We start from the raw sequence: 16,803 nt of genomic DNA, 5'->3' as shown, positions 1-16,803 counted from the left end.
TTCCTCTCTTTTGCTTTCCCACCAACTCAATAATACAGTGCATTGGAGAAACATGACACAACATTTTGTGTACTTGAGTTTTTAAATACTGATGGGATACTGTTGCAAATGTTGTTTCCAAAAAACATGAAATAGATAAACTTTGGTTTAATGAGTTAATTACCTTATCAGTACAGTGGATCTGCATACACCTTGGACCCTTCACCTTGGATGTGAAGTCAGTCCAGATAGATAGGGTGAAAATCTTTATCTATTATCTGAAAGGTCCCATGTGAATCAATCATAGAATCATAAAGCACAGGAGGCCATTCGGTCCATCGTCTCTTTGAAAGATCTATCCAATTAGTCCCACTCCCCTGCTCTTTTCCCATATTCCTGCAGAATCAGATTGGTTAGTCTCAAACCCAGTTAATAGTAACACTAATTTGTCACAGAATTGTCTCTGTATTGCTGTCACATGTTTTCTTTACTGATGTGTTTAATTTTAGGAACCAGTGCAACAGATGTGAGCCAAGCTGACATATTGGGCACTGGGTTGACATGTGGCGGTTATCTTTAGACTTCTTCAAAATAGAACATTCTGGAACAAGCTGGCTGTGTCAAGTTCCACACCTCAAGAATGTCAAGCAGCTCTTGCCAATCCCCCATTTCTTGGCGCTCCAAATGGTACCTTGGCCAGTGCCTGCAACTCAGCATGTGTTCTCTAGCAGTACAAAATAAGCTGCAATGGAAATGACCAATGAGCACTGGTGACACACAGGACCAAGTGTCAAGCCCAAGATCATGCATACATTTCACCATCGGAGTTACTGTGCTATCAGGCTCACTTTGTATCCAACAGATGGATTGTGATCAACAGCATTTTCAATGGCCTGTGAAACTGCATGATCAATACATGTTACTGACAATGGGTAGGCTTCTGACAGATACAACATTGAGTTGTTAGTAAATACATACATTACATTAAATAAACAAGCATGAGAAATGCATTATTCAGGATTCTCGTAACTATTTCATTGAATAGTTAAGAAGCTTTTAGTTAGTTTAGGTTCAGCTAATTCAAAAATGTAATAGTGCACTATTATCCTATAGTAGAACCTTCAAAATCTGCCACAATGGGGAGGAGGAGGGTTGGAGGAGATCACCCACCTCCTCCCCCGGTGTACAATGGAAATTGGTGGACAAATTTTAGTCTTAGATGCATAGTACAGCAGTACCCCAGTACAATACAAATAATAAAAGAAACATTATGGAGTTTTAACTATGAAGGTTCACCAGACTGATTCCCGGGATGGCAGGACTGACATATGAAGAAAGACTGGATCGACTAGGCTTATATTCACTGGAATTTAGAAGAATGAGAGGGGATCTCATAGAAACATGTAAAATTCTGACGGGATTGGACAGGTTAGATGCAGGAAGAATGTTCCCGATGTTGGGGAAGTCCAGAACCAGGGGTCACAGTCTAAGGATAAGGGGTAAGCCATTTAGGACCGAGTTGAGGAGAAACTTCTTCACTCAGAGAGTTGTTAACCTGTGGAATTCTTTACCACAGAAAGTTGTTGAGGCCAGTTCGTTAGATATATTCAAAAGGGAGTTAGATGTGGCCCTTACGGCTAAAGGGATCAAGGGGTATGGAGAGAAAGCAGGAATGGGGTACTGAAGTTGCATGATCAGCCATGATCATATTGAATGGTGGTGCAGGCTCGAAGGACCGAATGGCCTACTCCTGCACCTACTTTCTATGATGAAATAAAGGTGGTTTCTCACGCAAGGCGTTGTCTTGCAGAAAATTCTATTGGATAATTCGGAGCATGGATAATGAAAGTTCTACTGCATACACATTTATAAACTTGCAGAGATGACACCTCACAAATGGCAATTTTAAAAAGGGACTCAATGGAGGAATAGCAATTAAGTCATATTGAAATTTATAAAATAAAAAAGTACATTCTGACAACACATGAGTGGCAGATATAAAATTCGGGGTCAATCACTCCCATTAGTGTGAGATTTGGTTACATCAAACTGTAAAATACATTTTTTTAAACTTTATAGAGAAACTGCTATGGCATACAGAAAGGGATTACCATTGCAGTCAAACAGAAAACCATAATTCTAAAGCAACAGAAGGTGCAAGCTGTGTGAACAGCCACTGTTTGAACTCCGGTCAACCCTGGATGTGTGGACTAACTGAATGGACCATATGAAGACAAGAGACCCTCCCAATTCTATTCCAAGAAATACAGCCCTAGCTCACAACCTCCTTTATGGACACTCTTTGACCCCAAACTGCTCACACACAGATTTTCATTTCAAAACATTTTGAAGAAGTCCGAAGATAACTGACGATTCATTTGACATCCGCATTTTGGTATTCAGAGGAAAAGCCCCAAGGCAAAAGGAAATACATTTGGTGGAGATCATGCTCTTCTGTGTCTGGGTTAGAAATATAATTCAATGGAAAAATAACAAAACCACAGTAGGAGTTTTTTCTATTCATCATAGGTTTGCGTAGCTGCCTTATATTGGCAGAAATCCTGATACCATGCTTTGCACATACATTGAAAAGCTGAGAGCTCAAAATGCTCTTATTAAAATTCCAGATGGTGCAGTGCTTTGTGTAAGAAATGATAGTTTGTTGAAAGTACATCTTAGTTCATATTATATATAAAATGATTTAAATAAATTAAGAAAGCTATGTTCCAGTTGCTGCACAAAGAAGAAGAGCTTTCAATAGATTGATCTGTTCTTCTAGTTGTGGATTCAACGGTTTTCCCAAATCACTGAATACTCGATTGTAGAATACCTCCATATCTGACTGAACTTCTTCAACAGTGATCTCATCATGAGTTGTGAGCACTGGAGGAGTGTCAGCCAGAACATATTTTACTCGTTCTGTGATTGAAAGCCTCAGGTGACCTAAGGAACACATTCAAGAATATTACATACAATAGCACTTTAGTGTAATGGCATATAGTCAGCACAAGCAACAACAATTGAAATCAGTAACATTTCAGAGGGTCTACTGCCGAATGCCTAATTTCTTCTGGGTACTTACTGACAGTTCCACAGCTTCAAAATGTCTATGATGTCTTAACAGGAATTTAGAGTGACATTGTAGAATCAAATGTAGAGCAGTACTAAAATGTCATGATTGGAGTCAGAGTCTGACTTTATTCAAGACACAATCAACAATCAAATTGGACTATGGCTGTAAATTAGCTTTATTATTCTTAAAATTCTATGAAATAAGTAACTGAAATAACATGTACACATAACAAACATACATTTTTTGATCGGTCTTTTATAAACACAATGCATTATGTAAAATAACCCTAGTTCTGCTTTTGAACGGCATGTTTACTACAAGACTGATACATTCTCATTTCTTGTCACAGTACTTGTGGTCGAGTTTCTGCTTTGGGTGCAATCGGGAAATTGAGCCCAAAATGTACTTGAGATTGCACTGGTTAGGTTAGGCTTCAAGTTTTCGCTAAAATCAGTTGCATAATCACGAACGTAAAATTTTCCATGGACCAGTGCTATTGGACAGTGTAATAGAACGTAATGATTTATTTGTTCCCTTTCCATTAAAAGGGATTCCTTTATGTATTTAAGACTGGTAACCTGGTGCAGTTTTATTAATACAGCTGAAAATGGGTTTATCAAAAATAACCATTTTTAATCAGGGCATTCAGTCCTCTGCCTGGGAATAATCTGATTTAACAATCACTGAAAATGATTTAAAAGATCTGTACTGAACTATTTACAGATGTTTAGCATAGGCCCATGCTTTCGTATGCCTCAGTAAATACGTTGACTATGACTTGGGAGTTCAGCCTCTGTATGTGTGCAGACGCAGGCGTCATCCGCATACTGTAGCTCGACGACCAGAGGTTGGGGTGGTCTTGGACCTGGCCTGGAGCCGATGAAGGTTGAAGAGGTTCCCACTGGTTCTGTAGTTTAGTTCCACTTCAGCGGGGAGCTTGTTGACTGTGAGGTGGAGCATGGCAGCGAGGAAGATTGAGAAGAGGGTTGGAGCGATGATACAGCCCTGCTTAACCCCAGTCCGGACGTGGATTGGGTCTGTAAGGGACACCTAAGGACTCATTTTTAGAGCGGAAGAAAGCCTTCCTCGATTCCGAGGGATTGCCTATGATGATGATGATGACTGAACTATTTAATGGTTTAATTAATTGGTGTACACTAGTCAGTTTCTTAGTAAATGAAATATTTTTTGACATGAAAAAATGTTGAAAATATGCCTACTAGTGCCGGTGAACCTATGAGTGCAATTTGGAGATCTGTACTGAACTATTTACAGATGTTTTGCATAGGCCCATGCTTTCGTACGCCTCAGTAAATACGTTGACTATGACTTGGAGTTCAGCCTCTGTGTGTGCACAGACGCAATTGGTGGAATCCTAACCTTCGCAATTGGTGGAATCTCGCAATTTCGACCTGTGGTCACGGCCTTTCACAGGCGGGGCCTGATGCAGGCATATTGAATCTTGAAGTAACGTAAAACACGAGCGCAAATGGTTTGGAGAGTAACTCACCTACATTTTAAATTCTACGATCTTTACATTACCTCGTATTTAGAGCACAGAAACAGGCCAATTAACCCAACAGGTCCATGTCAGTGTTTATGCTCCACACGAGTAATTTCTTCATCTAACCCCACCAACATATCCTTCTGTTCCTTTCTCCTTTATGCGTTATCTAGTTTCCCCCTAAGTGCATCTATGCTAATCGCCTCCTTGTGATAGCGAGTTCCACATTATAACCACTCTCTGGGTAAAGTGGTTTCTCCTGAATTCCCTATTGGATTTATTAGTGTCTATCTTATGTTTATGGCCCCTAGTTCTGGTCTCCCCTGCAAGTAGAAACATATTCTCTATGTCTACCCTATCTATCGTACCCTTTCATAATCTTAAAGACCTTTATCAGGTCACCCCTTTCTTTTTACTCTGGTTCGACCGATTATGCCCAAATTCCAGTGTTGGAATCTGGGCGCGAAACAAGCATAAACTCCCCCCCTTCTATTTTTCATATGTAACATAAACCATGTCACATTGGAAAATGGACCCAAAATCTAGGTGTAGGTATATACAGTGTTCAATACGTGCAGGTATGTGTCACACATACAAAATTACATTAAGCTACCATTATTTAAAGTACTACCATAACGATTTCCAAGAACGAATCTAAATACTACTGGCAAGATCATTTCTAGTTGGTACAGAGGTAATGATCTCGGATGTTTCATTCCTAACAGTTTATAATTCAGTAATTTACAGTTCGAAGAGTCTTGGACACGAGCTCTGGTGCCTCAAAAGAGTTATTTAGTAACACCAACATCAACAGCAGGCAATAAAGTGAAACTCTCAGAAACAATAATATTTTCTTGACTTACATTTAGTTACCTCTTGGTAACTCAGAAGCAGTAAAGAGAGAAGGTTGACAAGTTCATCCCAATATTGCCATTTGGTTGAACAACATTCCTGAGAAAATGAACAATAATGTTAAGTATACAACACATGCACTGTATAGCTATCTCACTTGTACACCCTTAACAGGTTTTTCCAAACCACAGGAACATTAGGGACAGGAGTAGACGATTCAGCCCCTTGGGCCTGCTTCGTTATTCAATTAGATCATGACTGATCTGCACCTCAACGCTATTCTCCCGCCTTTGCTCCACAATCCCTTGATACCCATAACTAACATAAATCTACCGATCTCAGTCTTGAAAGCTCCAATTGTCCCAGCATGCACATCCTTTTTGGGGAAGAGTGTTGCAAATTTCTACTACCCTTGTGTGAAAAAGTGCTTCCTGATTTCACTCTTGAATAGCCTAGCTCTAATGTTCAGATTATGCCCCCTTGCTCTTGTTTTCACCACCAGAGGAAATGGTTTCTCCATATCTACTCTAGCAAATCTTTTAAACATTTTAAACACTTTGATCAGATCACCCCTCAATCTTCTATACTCAAGGGAATACAGGCCTAGTGTATGCCACCTACCCATATAATTTAACCCTTTAAGCCCCAGTATAATTCTGGTGAATCTGCATTGCACCCCCTCCAAGACCAACATATCCTTCCTGAGGTGTGGTGCCCAAAACTGACACTGTGCTCCAGATAGGGCCTGACCAACTGAAGCATCACTTTCTCCCCTTTGTATTCCAACCTCTTAAGATAAAGGCCAACATTCAATTAGCCTTTGTGATTGCTTTTTGGATCTGTCTACTGACTTTTAATAATTTGTGTACTTGGACGCACCAATCTCTTTACACTCTTCAGTTCCTAGTTTCTCACCATTTAGAAAGTACACAGATTTATCTTTCTTGGGTCCAAAGTGGATGACCTCACACTTGCACACACTGAATTCCGTTTGCCATAGTTGTGCCAATTCACTTAATCTGTCTATGTCCCTTTGCAACATTGTGCTCCTGGCTGCAGTACTTACTGTCCCTCCTAATTTAGTGGAGTTAGGCTTCAAAAACAAGCTTTACCCCTTACCAACTGCTCGTTTATTCCTTGGTCGACCAAAATAAGGGACAACACACTGAACCGTCAAATTTAAACACTTTAAAAAAACTTTTCTACAGCTTTAAATACTAAAAAAGTACACATTACTAGTTTAAAAAATTGGATTAAATACATAAGTTACTGTTTACTTGTTTAGAAAGTATTGTATACAGTATAAAATTCTAACACGTTAAAGTATAACGCTATAACATGTTAAGCCTAAAGCAGACTAAGGCATGGCTATTAGGTGAAGAAAGAAAATGTACTCACATCAGCTTCTAAGGGAAATTTAGCATATTTAAGGAAATGTAGCACTTTCCCCAATGACATGGGCAGTGTATTTTGTTTCTTGGTGCAATGGTGGAAGAGAAATTCTAGCAACTTGCAGCGCAGGAGTTGGCTTTCCATACTTCTTAACACTATTAATCTTCAAAGTTGTCGGGGAAAAAAGTGAAAGATTTATGTTTGAGCAATCAACAGGTACAGAGCACAACAATATGCATCATTTCAAGGGTGAATTAATAAGAACATTTCTCAACTCACCTCTGTGATCTTTTTGAAATGTACAGAAAGTGTTGAAATATTGCTTCTGCAATTTTGTTTGAGCTGCACGTTGGGGATCTGTCCACTTCCACAGCCAAGGTCAGCATCTTCTGAAGGAGACAAATAGCTCTGGAGAACAAAACAGTGAAAGTGATGAGTCGTCATTAGATTTATATAATAAACAGAGCTGTGTCACGACTAAAATTCTTCCCTTAACATCTCTCAATGATAACATCGCCAGTGCTGCATAATGGCTCCAGAAATGAGTAGCACACACTGCTGTCCTTCTTCAATGCACCATTACAGAAGACTGGATGCCCATTAAAGAGGTTTTGAATCGATCAACATTTTATATTTATTTTAAATTCCAAAAATGTCACTATATCAAATGGATCCTATACATTTAAATGTAAGGTACAACATAAAATGAACGGAGATCACTAAATGACTCAAACAATGGGGAGAATTTTAACTTAAAAAAAGGGTGTGTTGGGAGCGTACAGGTAGTTAGTGTTAAAAATGGGAATCCCGAGCTGAACCCGTCTCCAACCCGCCCATTTCCAGTTTAAACGGAGGCGGGCAGCCAAGCCTCTACAAGGAGGCGGATGATCTATTTAAACATTATAATGAGGCTGGAAGCTTCTTCCTTAACCTCCATTTTGTGTTTAATTGTAGCTGGTCAGGTTTTACACACTTTGTGAAACCCGCCAGCTACAGCAAGGCAAGGACTGCTGCATTCAGGAGCCAAGTGCCTTTACCTCCTGGGTCCAGGGTTCCTGCCTAATCCATCCCCCATGATCGAAGAGCCCCCTCAAGAGGCCTCCAAACGCCCCCTCCCTCCGGTCTCCAATTCCTCCATGAGGCCACCACCTCCTGGCCCCCACCTTCTGCTCCTCCGGCCGCCCCGCGACCCATCGCCCACGATATAAGGCAGAAGCACCCCTCACCCCCCCCATGCTCCTCCTGGCCTGCAATCCTGGTCAGCCGCAGCTCCCCCTCAAAAACCTAGTCAGACACCCTCAACAACCCGCTCCTTCCGGAACATGACCCTGGTCAAATCCCACCCACCCCCTTGTTCCTCCCAGACCACGATTCCTCTCTCCCTCCTCTGTACGGCCTAGTGCCACAGGCCTACCTGCCCACAGCCAGCCAGCCTCTCAATCTGGATGGCTATGGATGGGCAACAGAGGGTTTCCATGCAAATCTGAATTTCCTATTGGATTTCTTGGTGACTATCTTATATTGATGGCCTCTAGTTATGTTCTTCCCCACAGGTGGAAACATTCTCTGTATGCACTCTATCAAAATCTTTCATAATTTTAAAGACCTCTATTCGGTCACCCCTCAGCCTTCTCTTTTCAAGAAACAAGAGAGACCCAGCCTGTTCATCCTTTCCTGATAAGTATACCCTCGCATTTCTGGTATGATCCTTGTAAATATTCTCTGCACGCTCTCCAGTGCCTTTATATCCTTTTTATAATATGGCAACCAAAACTGTATGCAGTACTCCAAGTGTGGTCTACCAAGGTTCGATACAGGTTTAGCACAATATCCCTACTTTTCAATTCTAGACCTCTATAAATAAACCCTAGTGCTTGTTTTCTTAATGGCCTTGCTAACCTGTGTCACAATTTTTAGTGATTTGTGTACTTGTACTCCGAGATCCCTTTGTTCCTCTACTCCACCTAGTCTCACATGCTCCAAGTAATAATTGACCTATTCTTCATACTAAAATGTACTACCTCACATTTATCTGTGTTGATCTTAATTTGCCAATTATATGGACATTCTGCAAGTTTATTAACATCCTCCTGTAAGTTGTTGCAGTCCTCCTCAGTATTGTCTACCGCACCCCCCCCCCCCCCCCAATTTGGTGTCATCTGCAAATTTAGAAATTGTGTTTTTGATTCCAAAGTCTAAATCGTTATTATAAATTGTGAACAACAGTGGTCCCAGCACTGATCTTTGTGAACACCACTACCCACCTTCTGCCACTGTGAATACCCCTACTCTCTACTTTCTGTCTTGAAGCCAGCTAGCTATCCATTCTTCTACTTGTCCTCTGACTCCACATTGTTCATCGGTCTATTATGAGGTACCTTATCGAAGGCCTTTTGAAAATCTAGATAAATTATATCTACTGCATTACCATTGTCTACTCTCTCTGTTACCTCGTCAAAAATTCAATGAGGTTGGTCAAACAAGACTTTCCCTTTTGAAATCCATGCTGACTATTCATTACTATATTTTTGGTTTCTAGATTTTCTTCTATTTTCTCCTTTAGTCGGGATTCCATTATTTTTCCTACCACCGATGTTAAGCTGACGGGTCTATAATTCCCTGGACATGTTCTATCCCCTTTTCAAATATAGATTTTATGTGAGCTATCCACCAGTCCTCTGGCACTACACCTTTTTCTAATGAATTATTCAATATGTATAAAAATGCCTCTGCTATCTCTTCCCTAGATTCTTTTAAAATGCGTGATTAGTTTATTTAATATATCCCCTCTTTTTATTTTAAATGCACTTATCGCATTACTAATCCAATGTCACATCCACCTCTTTTATCTTTCTGGCAAACACTGAAGCAAAATAATTATTTAATATTTCTGCCATCTCTCTATCATTACCTGTGTTATTATCCTGTCTATCCCTTAATGGCCTATTCCCATCCCAACCTTCCTTTTTTTTATTGATGTGCCTGTAAAATATTTTACTATTTTGTTTTATGCTCCTTGATAATTTAATTTCATAGTTCTTCTTTGCCTTCCTAATTGTTTATTTGACTTCTCTTCTAATCTCTTCGTATTATCCCTTTATCATGCACCCCCTGCTGCCTTTGTACTTAATGTATGTCTCTTATGTCCTTCTCAATTATCATCTTAAAGCATATTATATTATGATCACTATTGCTTTGATGTTCCCCTACTTTGATTTCTCTTATCTGCTCTGGTTTATTCCCTATTACTAGATCCAGTAGCGAATCCTCCTTTGTTGGGCTTTTTACATATTGGGTTAGAAATGAGTCCTGTACACACTGTAGGAACTTAATTCCCTTATCCCCTTTATCTACTTCTTCTGTCCAATTAACATTTGGGTAGTTGAAATCCCCCATGATTATTATTCTATGTTTTTTACTCATTTCCCCAATTTATTTGCATATTTCTTCCTCCACCTCCCTTCCACTATTAGGTGGTCTGTAGACTAGACCTATTAGTATGATTGATCCTTCATTATCTTTTATCTCTATCCATATGGGTTCTATTTTTGTCTTGCTTAAAGCCACATCACTTTTTTCTACTGCCATTATGTTATCCCTAATAAGTATAGCTACTCCACCTCCCCTTTTACCCTCTATCTTTTCTAAATATGTTATACCCTGCAATGTTTAATCCCTAGTCCTGATTTTTCTGCAGTCATGTCTCAGTAATCCTTATTATATCTGGTTCCTCGCAACGCAGGATTGCTTCCACTTCCCCAGCTTTATTACGGACACTGTGTGCATTGCTGTACAGACAGTTTAACTAATTTCTAAGAGGATTTCCTCTCACTTCATGCTTAACCATCAACATGGGGTTAAAGCTGGGGTTGTTCTCCTTAGAGCAGAGAAGATTGAGAGGAGATTTGATAGAGGTGTTCATAATCATGAGGGGTCTGGACAGAGTAGAGAGAGAGAAATTATTCCCATTGGCAGAAGGATCAAGAACCAGAGGACCCAAATATAAGGTGATTGACAAAAGAACCAAAGGCGACCTAAGAAAAACTTTATTACACAGTGAGTGGTTAGGATCTGGAATGCACTGCCTTAAAGGAGGAAGACTTAATCACTGCTTTTAAAAGGGAGCTGGATAAATACCTGAAAGAAAAAAAATTACAGGGCTACAGGGAAAGGCCAAGGGAGTGGGACTAGCTGAAGCGCTCTTGCAGACAGCTAGCATGGGCTCGACGGGTCGAATGGCCTTCTTCCGTACTGCAACCATTCTATAATTCTATAGCCATCTTTTTAGACTCCTGTTCTATAACTTTATTTATTTCCTTCCTTCAATGTCCTCCCTTACTTTATTCTTTCCTATGCTCTCTTTTCCTGTTTTGTTTATATTTAGGCTGGTTACATTTCTTGTAGATCCCTCCCCCCATCTTACTAGTTTAAAGTCTTTGCCACCTCTCTATTTACCCTTTCCGCTAGGACACAGATCCCATGCTGGTTCAGGTGGAGCCCGTCCCATCGGTACAGCTCCTTCCTGTCCGAGAACTGATGCCAGTTTCCCATGAAAAGGAACCCCTCTTTAGCCACATATTAATTCTCCTGACCCGACATAGCTTGTGAATAAAATGGTGCATTACACACACAGACACAGTGTAAATATCACCAATATATTGAAATGTTCCTCTGCTGCCACAAAAATTAATGTTCATTTTCTTCTTTGGTAACTTACCGTGGATTCCTGGAGTCCAGTGCATGAGGGCTATCAGGTGATGATGACATGGGACCACTTTTCTGCTGTATATCTTCAGAGTCCTTGGCGATGGTATCAATAAGCCACTTGATGACACTTCTGTAACAGAAAATAATTATGTTTTAATTTTTTAATATGTGCTCATTGAATATAAATATGTGCTCATCGAATATGAAAAATTCAATGTGAAGCAGCTGAGAAGCCAGTATGAGATCATATTGAGAGTACTTCAAGTAGTTCAATCTCTTTCCCAAGTCTTGACTTTGTAAAAGAATCGTAAACTCCCGTATAAACATTTAAAAAAGGGTTTACATTTTACTTTTTGTTGTAATCTGGCTGGTTCAGTTTTTCTGAACAAATTAAAACGGATAATTCAGAAAAATGAATGAGCTAAGAAGTGGGAGAAATGTGAGGTGATCAATTAAGAGTATCATGCAAGCAGCATGTCAACACAAGTGTAAAGTGTATTGGCGTAAGTAAAATAATTTTCTTGGTATATTAAGAACTAACTTACATTTATATACCACTTTTCACAACCTCAGGATATGAGGTATTTTTGAGACTATTAACTACTTTTTGAGGTGTAGTCACTTTTGTTATGTAGGCAATGCAACAACCAATTTGCAAACAGCAAAGTCTAACAAAAATCATAATCACCCGTTAATCTGTTTGGTGGTGTTTTTGGAGGGACAAATGTTAGCCAAGGCACCAAAACTACTCCTCTTCAAAAATTCAATGGGATTGTTTACATCCACTTGAATAGGCAAGCAAGGCCTCTTTGTAACATCCCATCCAAAAGACAGCACCTCTAACAATGTAGCACTCCATCAGTACTGTAATGCAGTGTCAACTTCTGCAGCAGAGCTTGAACCCACAACCTTCAGACTCAAAGGCAAGACTACTACCACTGAGCCAAGTTGGTATATTGGTATCAATGCTCTAAATAAGCTCACTAAAAACACTGCTCTCATAAGTGATTGCATCACTCACTGTAAATTCTGCCACTTCTAATGTAGTGTACTGAATAAGACTCGCTCTTCAACAAATTACAAAATATTCTCCTACTTACTGAAACAGAACACTGCAGATGTAATGAAGTTAAGGTCTCTATACCTTACATTCGAAAACTTGTCATCACAAGATAGAACTGCCTTGGCTATGGATTGCTGGGGCACGTCATGTTGCAGCTGAAAATCATCCTCAAGTGTTTGAACAACATACTGCAGGAACAACAGTCGATCATTCCTGGTCAGAGAATGCTGCCTGTGAGGGTCCTTGAAGTGCACACACATACACACACACAAGTCATGCAGGATTAGATTAGTACAGGAAAAAGATATACATTTATTTCAGTTTACTAGCTGTAAAATGGCACAGTACAATGCTGTTTATTAACTGAAAGAGTGTTATCACACTTGATAACACAGTTTTGGCTAGCTCCTTCACAGCACTCAGACATTTTAGAGAACGGTTCACTCTTCACGCTGGCAGCAATCTCTTCCATTCTCAGGACACCACCTCAACAGCCCACTTTATTTTAAAAGCCAGAATAAAAAATACATTACTGACGACCCCCACTGCAACTAGATGCATTTTCAGAAGCATTCTAATAACAAGTCAGGATTCCTATGATGGTGGCCAGGGACAAAATGAATCTGCACAAAGTAGTGGTGGCCTGCTGCTTGCGGTGTGAAGTCTCATGTCTGTTTTACACCTCAAGCAGCAGGAATAGCTGAAGCAAGATTTTGGTTCATGTCAGTGTCGCTAGCCTCTTCATATTCTGGGTTCCAGCCTCACTTTCTAATACTGCATTTGTTCCCTTTTATTCCTGTCTGTGCCTTCCTGCTCTTCTGAAAGTTTTGACTCCCTCCTACAAGGATCAGCTAACTAAGCACAGAATGGTGATCAAACCTGTGACCTTACTATTCTGGAGGATTCTGCTGAGTGCTGCTTTAATCAACAAATTATCATTGAAGGATGGTCGGGGCGAAGGAGCGGCGAGAGATTGCAGAGGGATGTGATCGGGGCCCAGGAGAGGCAAGGGCCCAGGGGCAGCACGGACCAGCCCACACTGCGATATGTGTGCGCACTAGGTCCGTGCAGCAGAGCTGGTCTCCAGTCGTCTTGGGTAATCCTTGCCACTCCGTCAAGCCCGTGTGGCGGCTGGTGTGCAACGGCCACCACACGTTAAACAAATCCACGCACAGGCATCTTCCACCCTTCAAGATTTAGTTTGGGACCTGGAATTTTAGGTCCTTCATTGAAACACCTGTGAACTTTTTGACATGGAAGCAAGTCATCCTCGATTCGAGGGACTGCCTATGATTGTGATGATGTGGGTTGTGGTAAACACTTACTTCAGCGATATCATCAATATCTTCAGTGATATTACTGCTTGCCGCTTGTGGGAGTGACGATAACAAATGACCAGTTCAGTTGCCATTTTGTAATTCAGAGGGATATGTCACAGTTAGATTTGATTTATTAACTGACTACGGTGAGCTGTCCTGGCAGTCAGCTGGAGTGAGAATAAATGCTATTGCTGGTCATTAGGACTATGGCAGACACTGACTTTGGAGCTGCTAAAGTGTACTATAAATCACAGAATAGTTCTCCAGAAATACATGCTGCAAACACTTTGTTCAGAATTCCTGTTTCCTGCATTAGTTCTATAGGTACTCGAAGTGGGCAAATTAGTTCTTATAGTTTGAGAACAGCAAGTCAGATTTATAGGGCTTTGAAAAGGGCAGATATAAGGAGAAATAGTGGCTAATTAGAAAATCCTAATAATTAATCAATCCTATGTAGATTTTATCTTTCTACTTCAAAGATGCATCTTCTTGGATATTTTATCTGTGATTACTCACCTACCTTGAGAGATCTGAAAAGGGACTTCTTTGTTGGAACACTGGATCACTGGGTATATAATGGCACTGAGCGATACACACTAGATACATCCCAGGTTTGCTTCCACAAGGCTAACATTTGTCCCACCAAAACAGAGCAACAGGTAATTTATGATTTTTGTTAGAACTTTCGGCTTTAGACGATCTCAGCTGGGTCTTCAGTGTTTTCATTACACAGCCACTACTGGGAGAGCATGTGGATGTTAGGTGAGGGCAAGTCGGAGCTTGGATGTGAAGGCCCCACATAGCCCAAGCTTTGTGGGGCAATATCCTAGAGAAGTAGGGAAGTCTTGCTACAACTGTACAGAGCGTTGGTGATACCACACCTGGAGTACTGCATACAGTTTTGGTCTCCTTATTTAAGGAGGGATACACTTGCATTGGAGACAGTTCAGAGAAGGTTCACGAGGTTGATTCCTGAGATGAAGAGGTTGTCTTATGAAGAAAGGTTGAGAAGGTTGGGCCTATACTCATTGGAGCTTAGAAGAATGAGAGTTGACCTTATTGAAACATATAATATTCTAAGGGGGTAGATGCTGAGAGGATGTTTCCCCCAGTGGGGTAATCTAGAACTAAGGGGCATAGTTTCAGAATAAGGGGTCGCACATTTAAAACGGAGATGAGGAGGAATTTCTTCTCTCAGAGGGTCGTGAGTCTCTGGAATTCTCTGCCCCAGAGAGCTGAGGAGGCTGGGTCATTGAATATATTTAAGGTGGAGATAAGACATATTTTTGAACGATAAGGGAGTCAAGGGTTATGGGCAGTGGGCTGGAAAGTGGAGTTGAGGCCAAGATCAGATCAGCCATGATCTTATTGAATGGCGGAGCAGGCTCGAGGGGCCAAATGGCCTACTCCAGCTCCTATTTCTTATGTTCTTATGTAATTACAGCAGCAGGGGTATTATTGTTATTTACCTTGGCAGGAATACAGCAACCAATGGCACTAAACCCCCTCAGTGCAGGAGGGACAAATGAAGAAAACTGAAGAATATATTTTATAAAAGAGTAAAGGAGTGATATTTTCAGAAAAACAAAGTGTGCAACAAAAAAAATTGATTATGTGAAACAAGCCTAACAATAATTGCTGAGCTCTCTGTTTTTCTAACACCTTTAAAATAATTTATCTTTTTAAAAGCTCCAGATCTATGTTACCTTATTCTCCACATGACAAGCTAGTAGTTCCCAGTCCCACTGCACTGTGGAAATATTTGCAGGATGCAGCCTATTTAAATATAATGAAATATTTATTAGATCTTATTTAAAAAAATCAGTTCACAGGTCAACAGTTTAAACATAATAATTCACACATGGCGTAACACATATCATAGGCAGTCCCTTGAAACGAGGATGACTTGCTTCCACACCAAAAAAAACACATAACTCATGCAATGGCTCACAGCATTCAAGAATTGATTTTAAAAATACACTTCAGATATTAACCCATAGCTCAGTTAGTAAATGCACCACCCAATGTGGAACTAAGCCACACAGAGCAGGAAAATTCTAGATTCAATCCCCTTGCTGAGCTGATTTTGGTCAAGCAGTAGTTGGAGGAGGGTGCTACATTTGGCCTCAACAACCCTCGGCTAAGGGGGCAGGGGATCAGCCTGCTTCCTGCCATCTAATGACCCTTGCTGGAAACTGTGGATGTTGGCTGAAGTCAGGATCCCATTGTGCTGTCCTACATAGTTGAACGCGTCAGCTGCAGTTCAGTGGGTAGCACTCTCGCCTCTGGGTCAGTAGGTTGTGGGTTCAAGTCCCATTTGAGTCTTGAGGACAAAAATCTAGGCTGACACTCCAGTGTAGTGCTGAGGGAATGGAGGTGCCGTATTTTGGATGGGATGTTAAACTGAGGCCCGTCTGCTCTCTCAGGTGGACATAAAATAGGACGATGTCGAAGCAGTGCAGGGGAGTTATCCCTGGTGTCCAGGCCAATATTTATCCCTCAGTCAACATCACAAAAACAGATTATCTGGTCATTATCACATTGCTGTTTGTAAGAGCTTGCTGTGTGCAACTTGGCTGCCGAGTTTGCTACATTACAACAGTGATTACACTTCAAAAGTACTTCATTGGCTGTAAAGTGCTTTGGGATGCCCTGAGGTCATGAAAGGCGCTTTATAAATGCAAGTCTTTCTTTGACAGTATGAACACTCGGGGAGAAATTGGGGTCATTTGGGCACAAATGAGTTTGTAAATTCGGCGGGAGTTTAGCAGAGGTGCTACAGCAGTGTGCCCCGATCTCCTGCGCTGATCCTGCGGTACCCCCGCTCCCTGGTGGTCCTGGTAGGACCCTTTATATTATGTAGCGTATGCAGCTTGGGCCCTTCCCTTTAATTCAGGGAAGAGCCCCTCGTATG

General features: G+C 40.8%; 1 protein-coding gene across 4 annotated transcripts in view; it reads right to left on the bottom strand.

Annotated features, from left to right (window-relative positions):
- Nucleotides 1-989: 989 nt before the first annotated feature.
- The window catches only part of simc1 (SUMO interacting motifs containing 1), a 79,545-nt gene continuing 63,731 nt past the window's right edge, over nucleotides 990-16,803 (bottom strand). For all 4 annotated transcript variants that reach the window (XM_070878466.1, XM_070878467.1, XM_070878468.1 and 1 more), the window contains 7 exons: nucleotides 15,596-15,665; nucleotides 12,652-12,812; nucleotides 11,518-11,637; nucleotides 7,080-7,208; nucleotides 6,807-6,963; nucleotides 5,420-5,507; nucleotides 990-2,922 (listed from right to left, as the gene is read on the bottom strand). In XM_070878466.1, coding sequence (XP_070734567.1) covers nucleotides 2,699-2,922; nucleotides 5,420-5,507; nucleotides 6,807-6,963; nucleotides 7,080-7,208; nucleotides 11,518-11,637; nucleotides 12,652-12,812; nucleotides 15,596-15,665 — 949 coding nt within the window. In that variant the 3' untranslated portion in view covers nucleotides 990-2,698. The remainder of the gene's footprint in view (nucleotides 2,923-5,419; nucleotides 5,508-6,806; nucleotides 6,964-7,079; nucleotides 7,209-11,517; nucleotides 11,638-12,651; nucleotides 12,813-15,595; nucleotides 15,666-16,803) is intronic.

The sequence above is a fragment of the Pristiophorus japonicus genome, chromosome 4 (genome assembly GCF_044704955.1).
Source record: "Pristiophorus japonicus isolate sPriJap1 chromosome 4, sPriJap1.hap1, whole genome shotgun sequence".
Lineage (NCBI taxonomy): Eukaryota > Metazoa > Chordata > Chondrichthyes > Pristiophoridae > Pristiophorus > Pristiophorus japonicus.
Note: the sequence above shows the minus strand (reverse complement) of the source record. Positions and strands in the feature narration are given on the sequence as shown.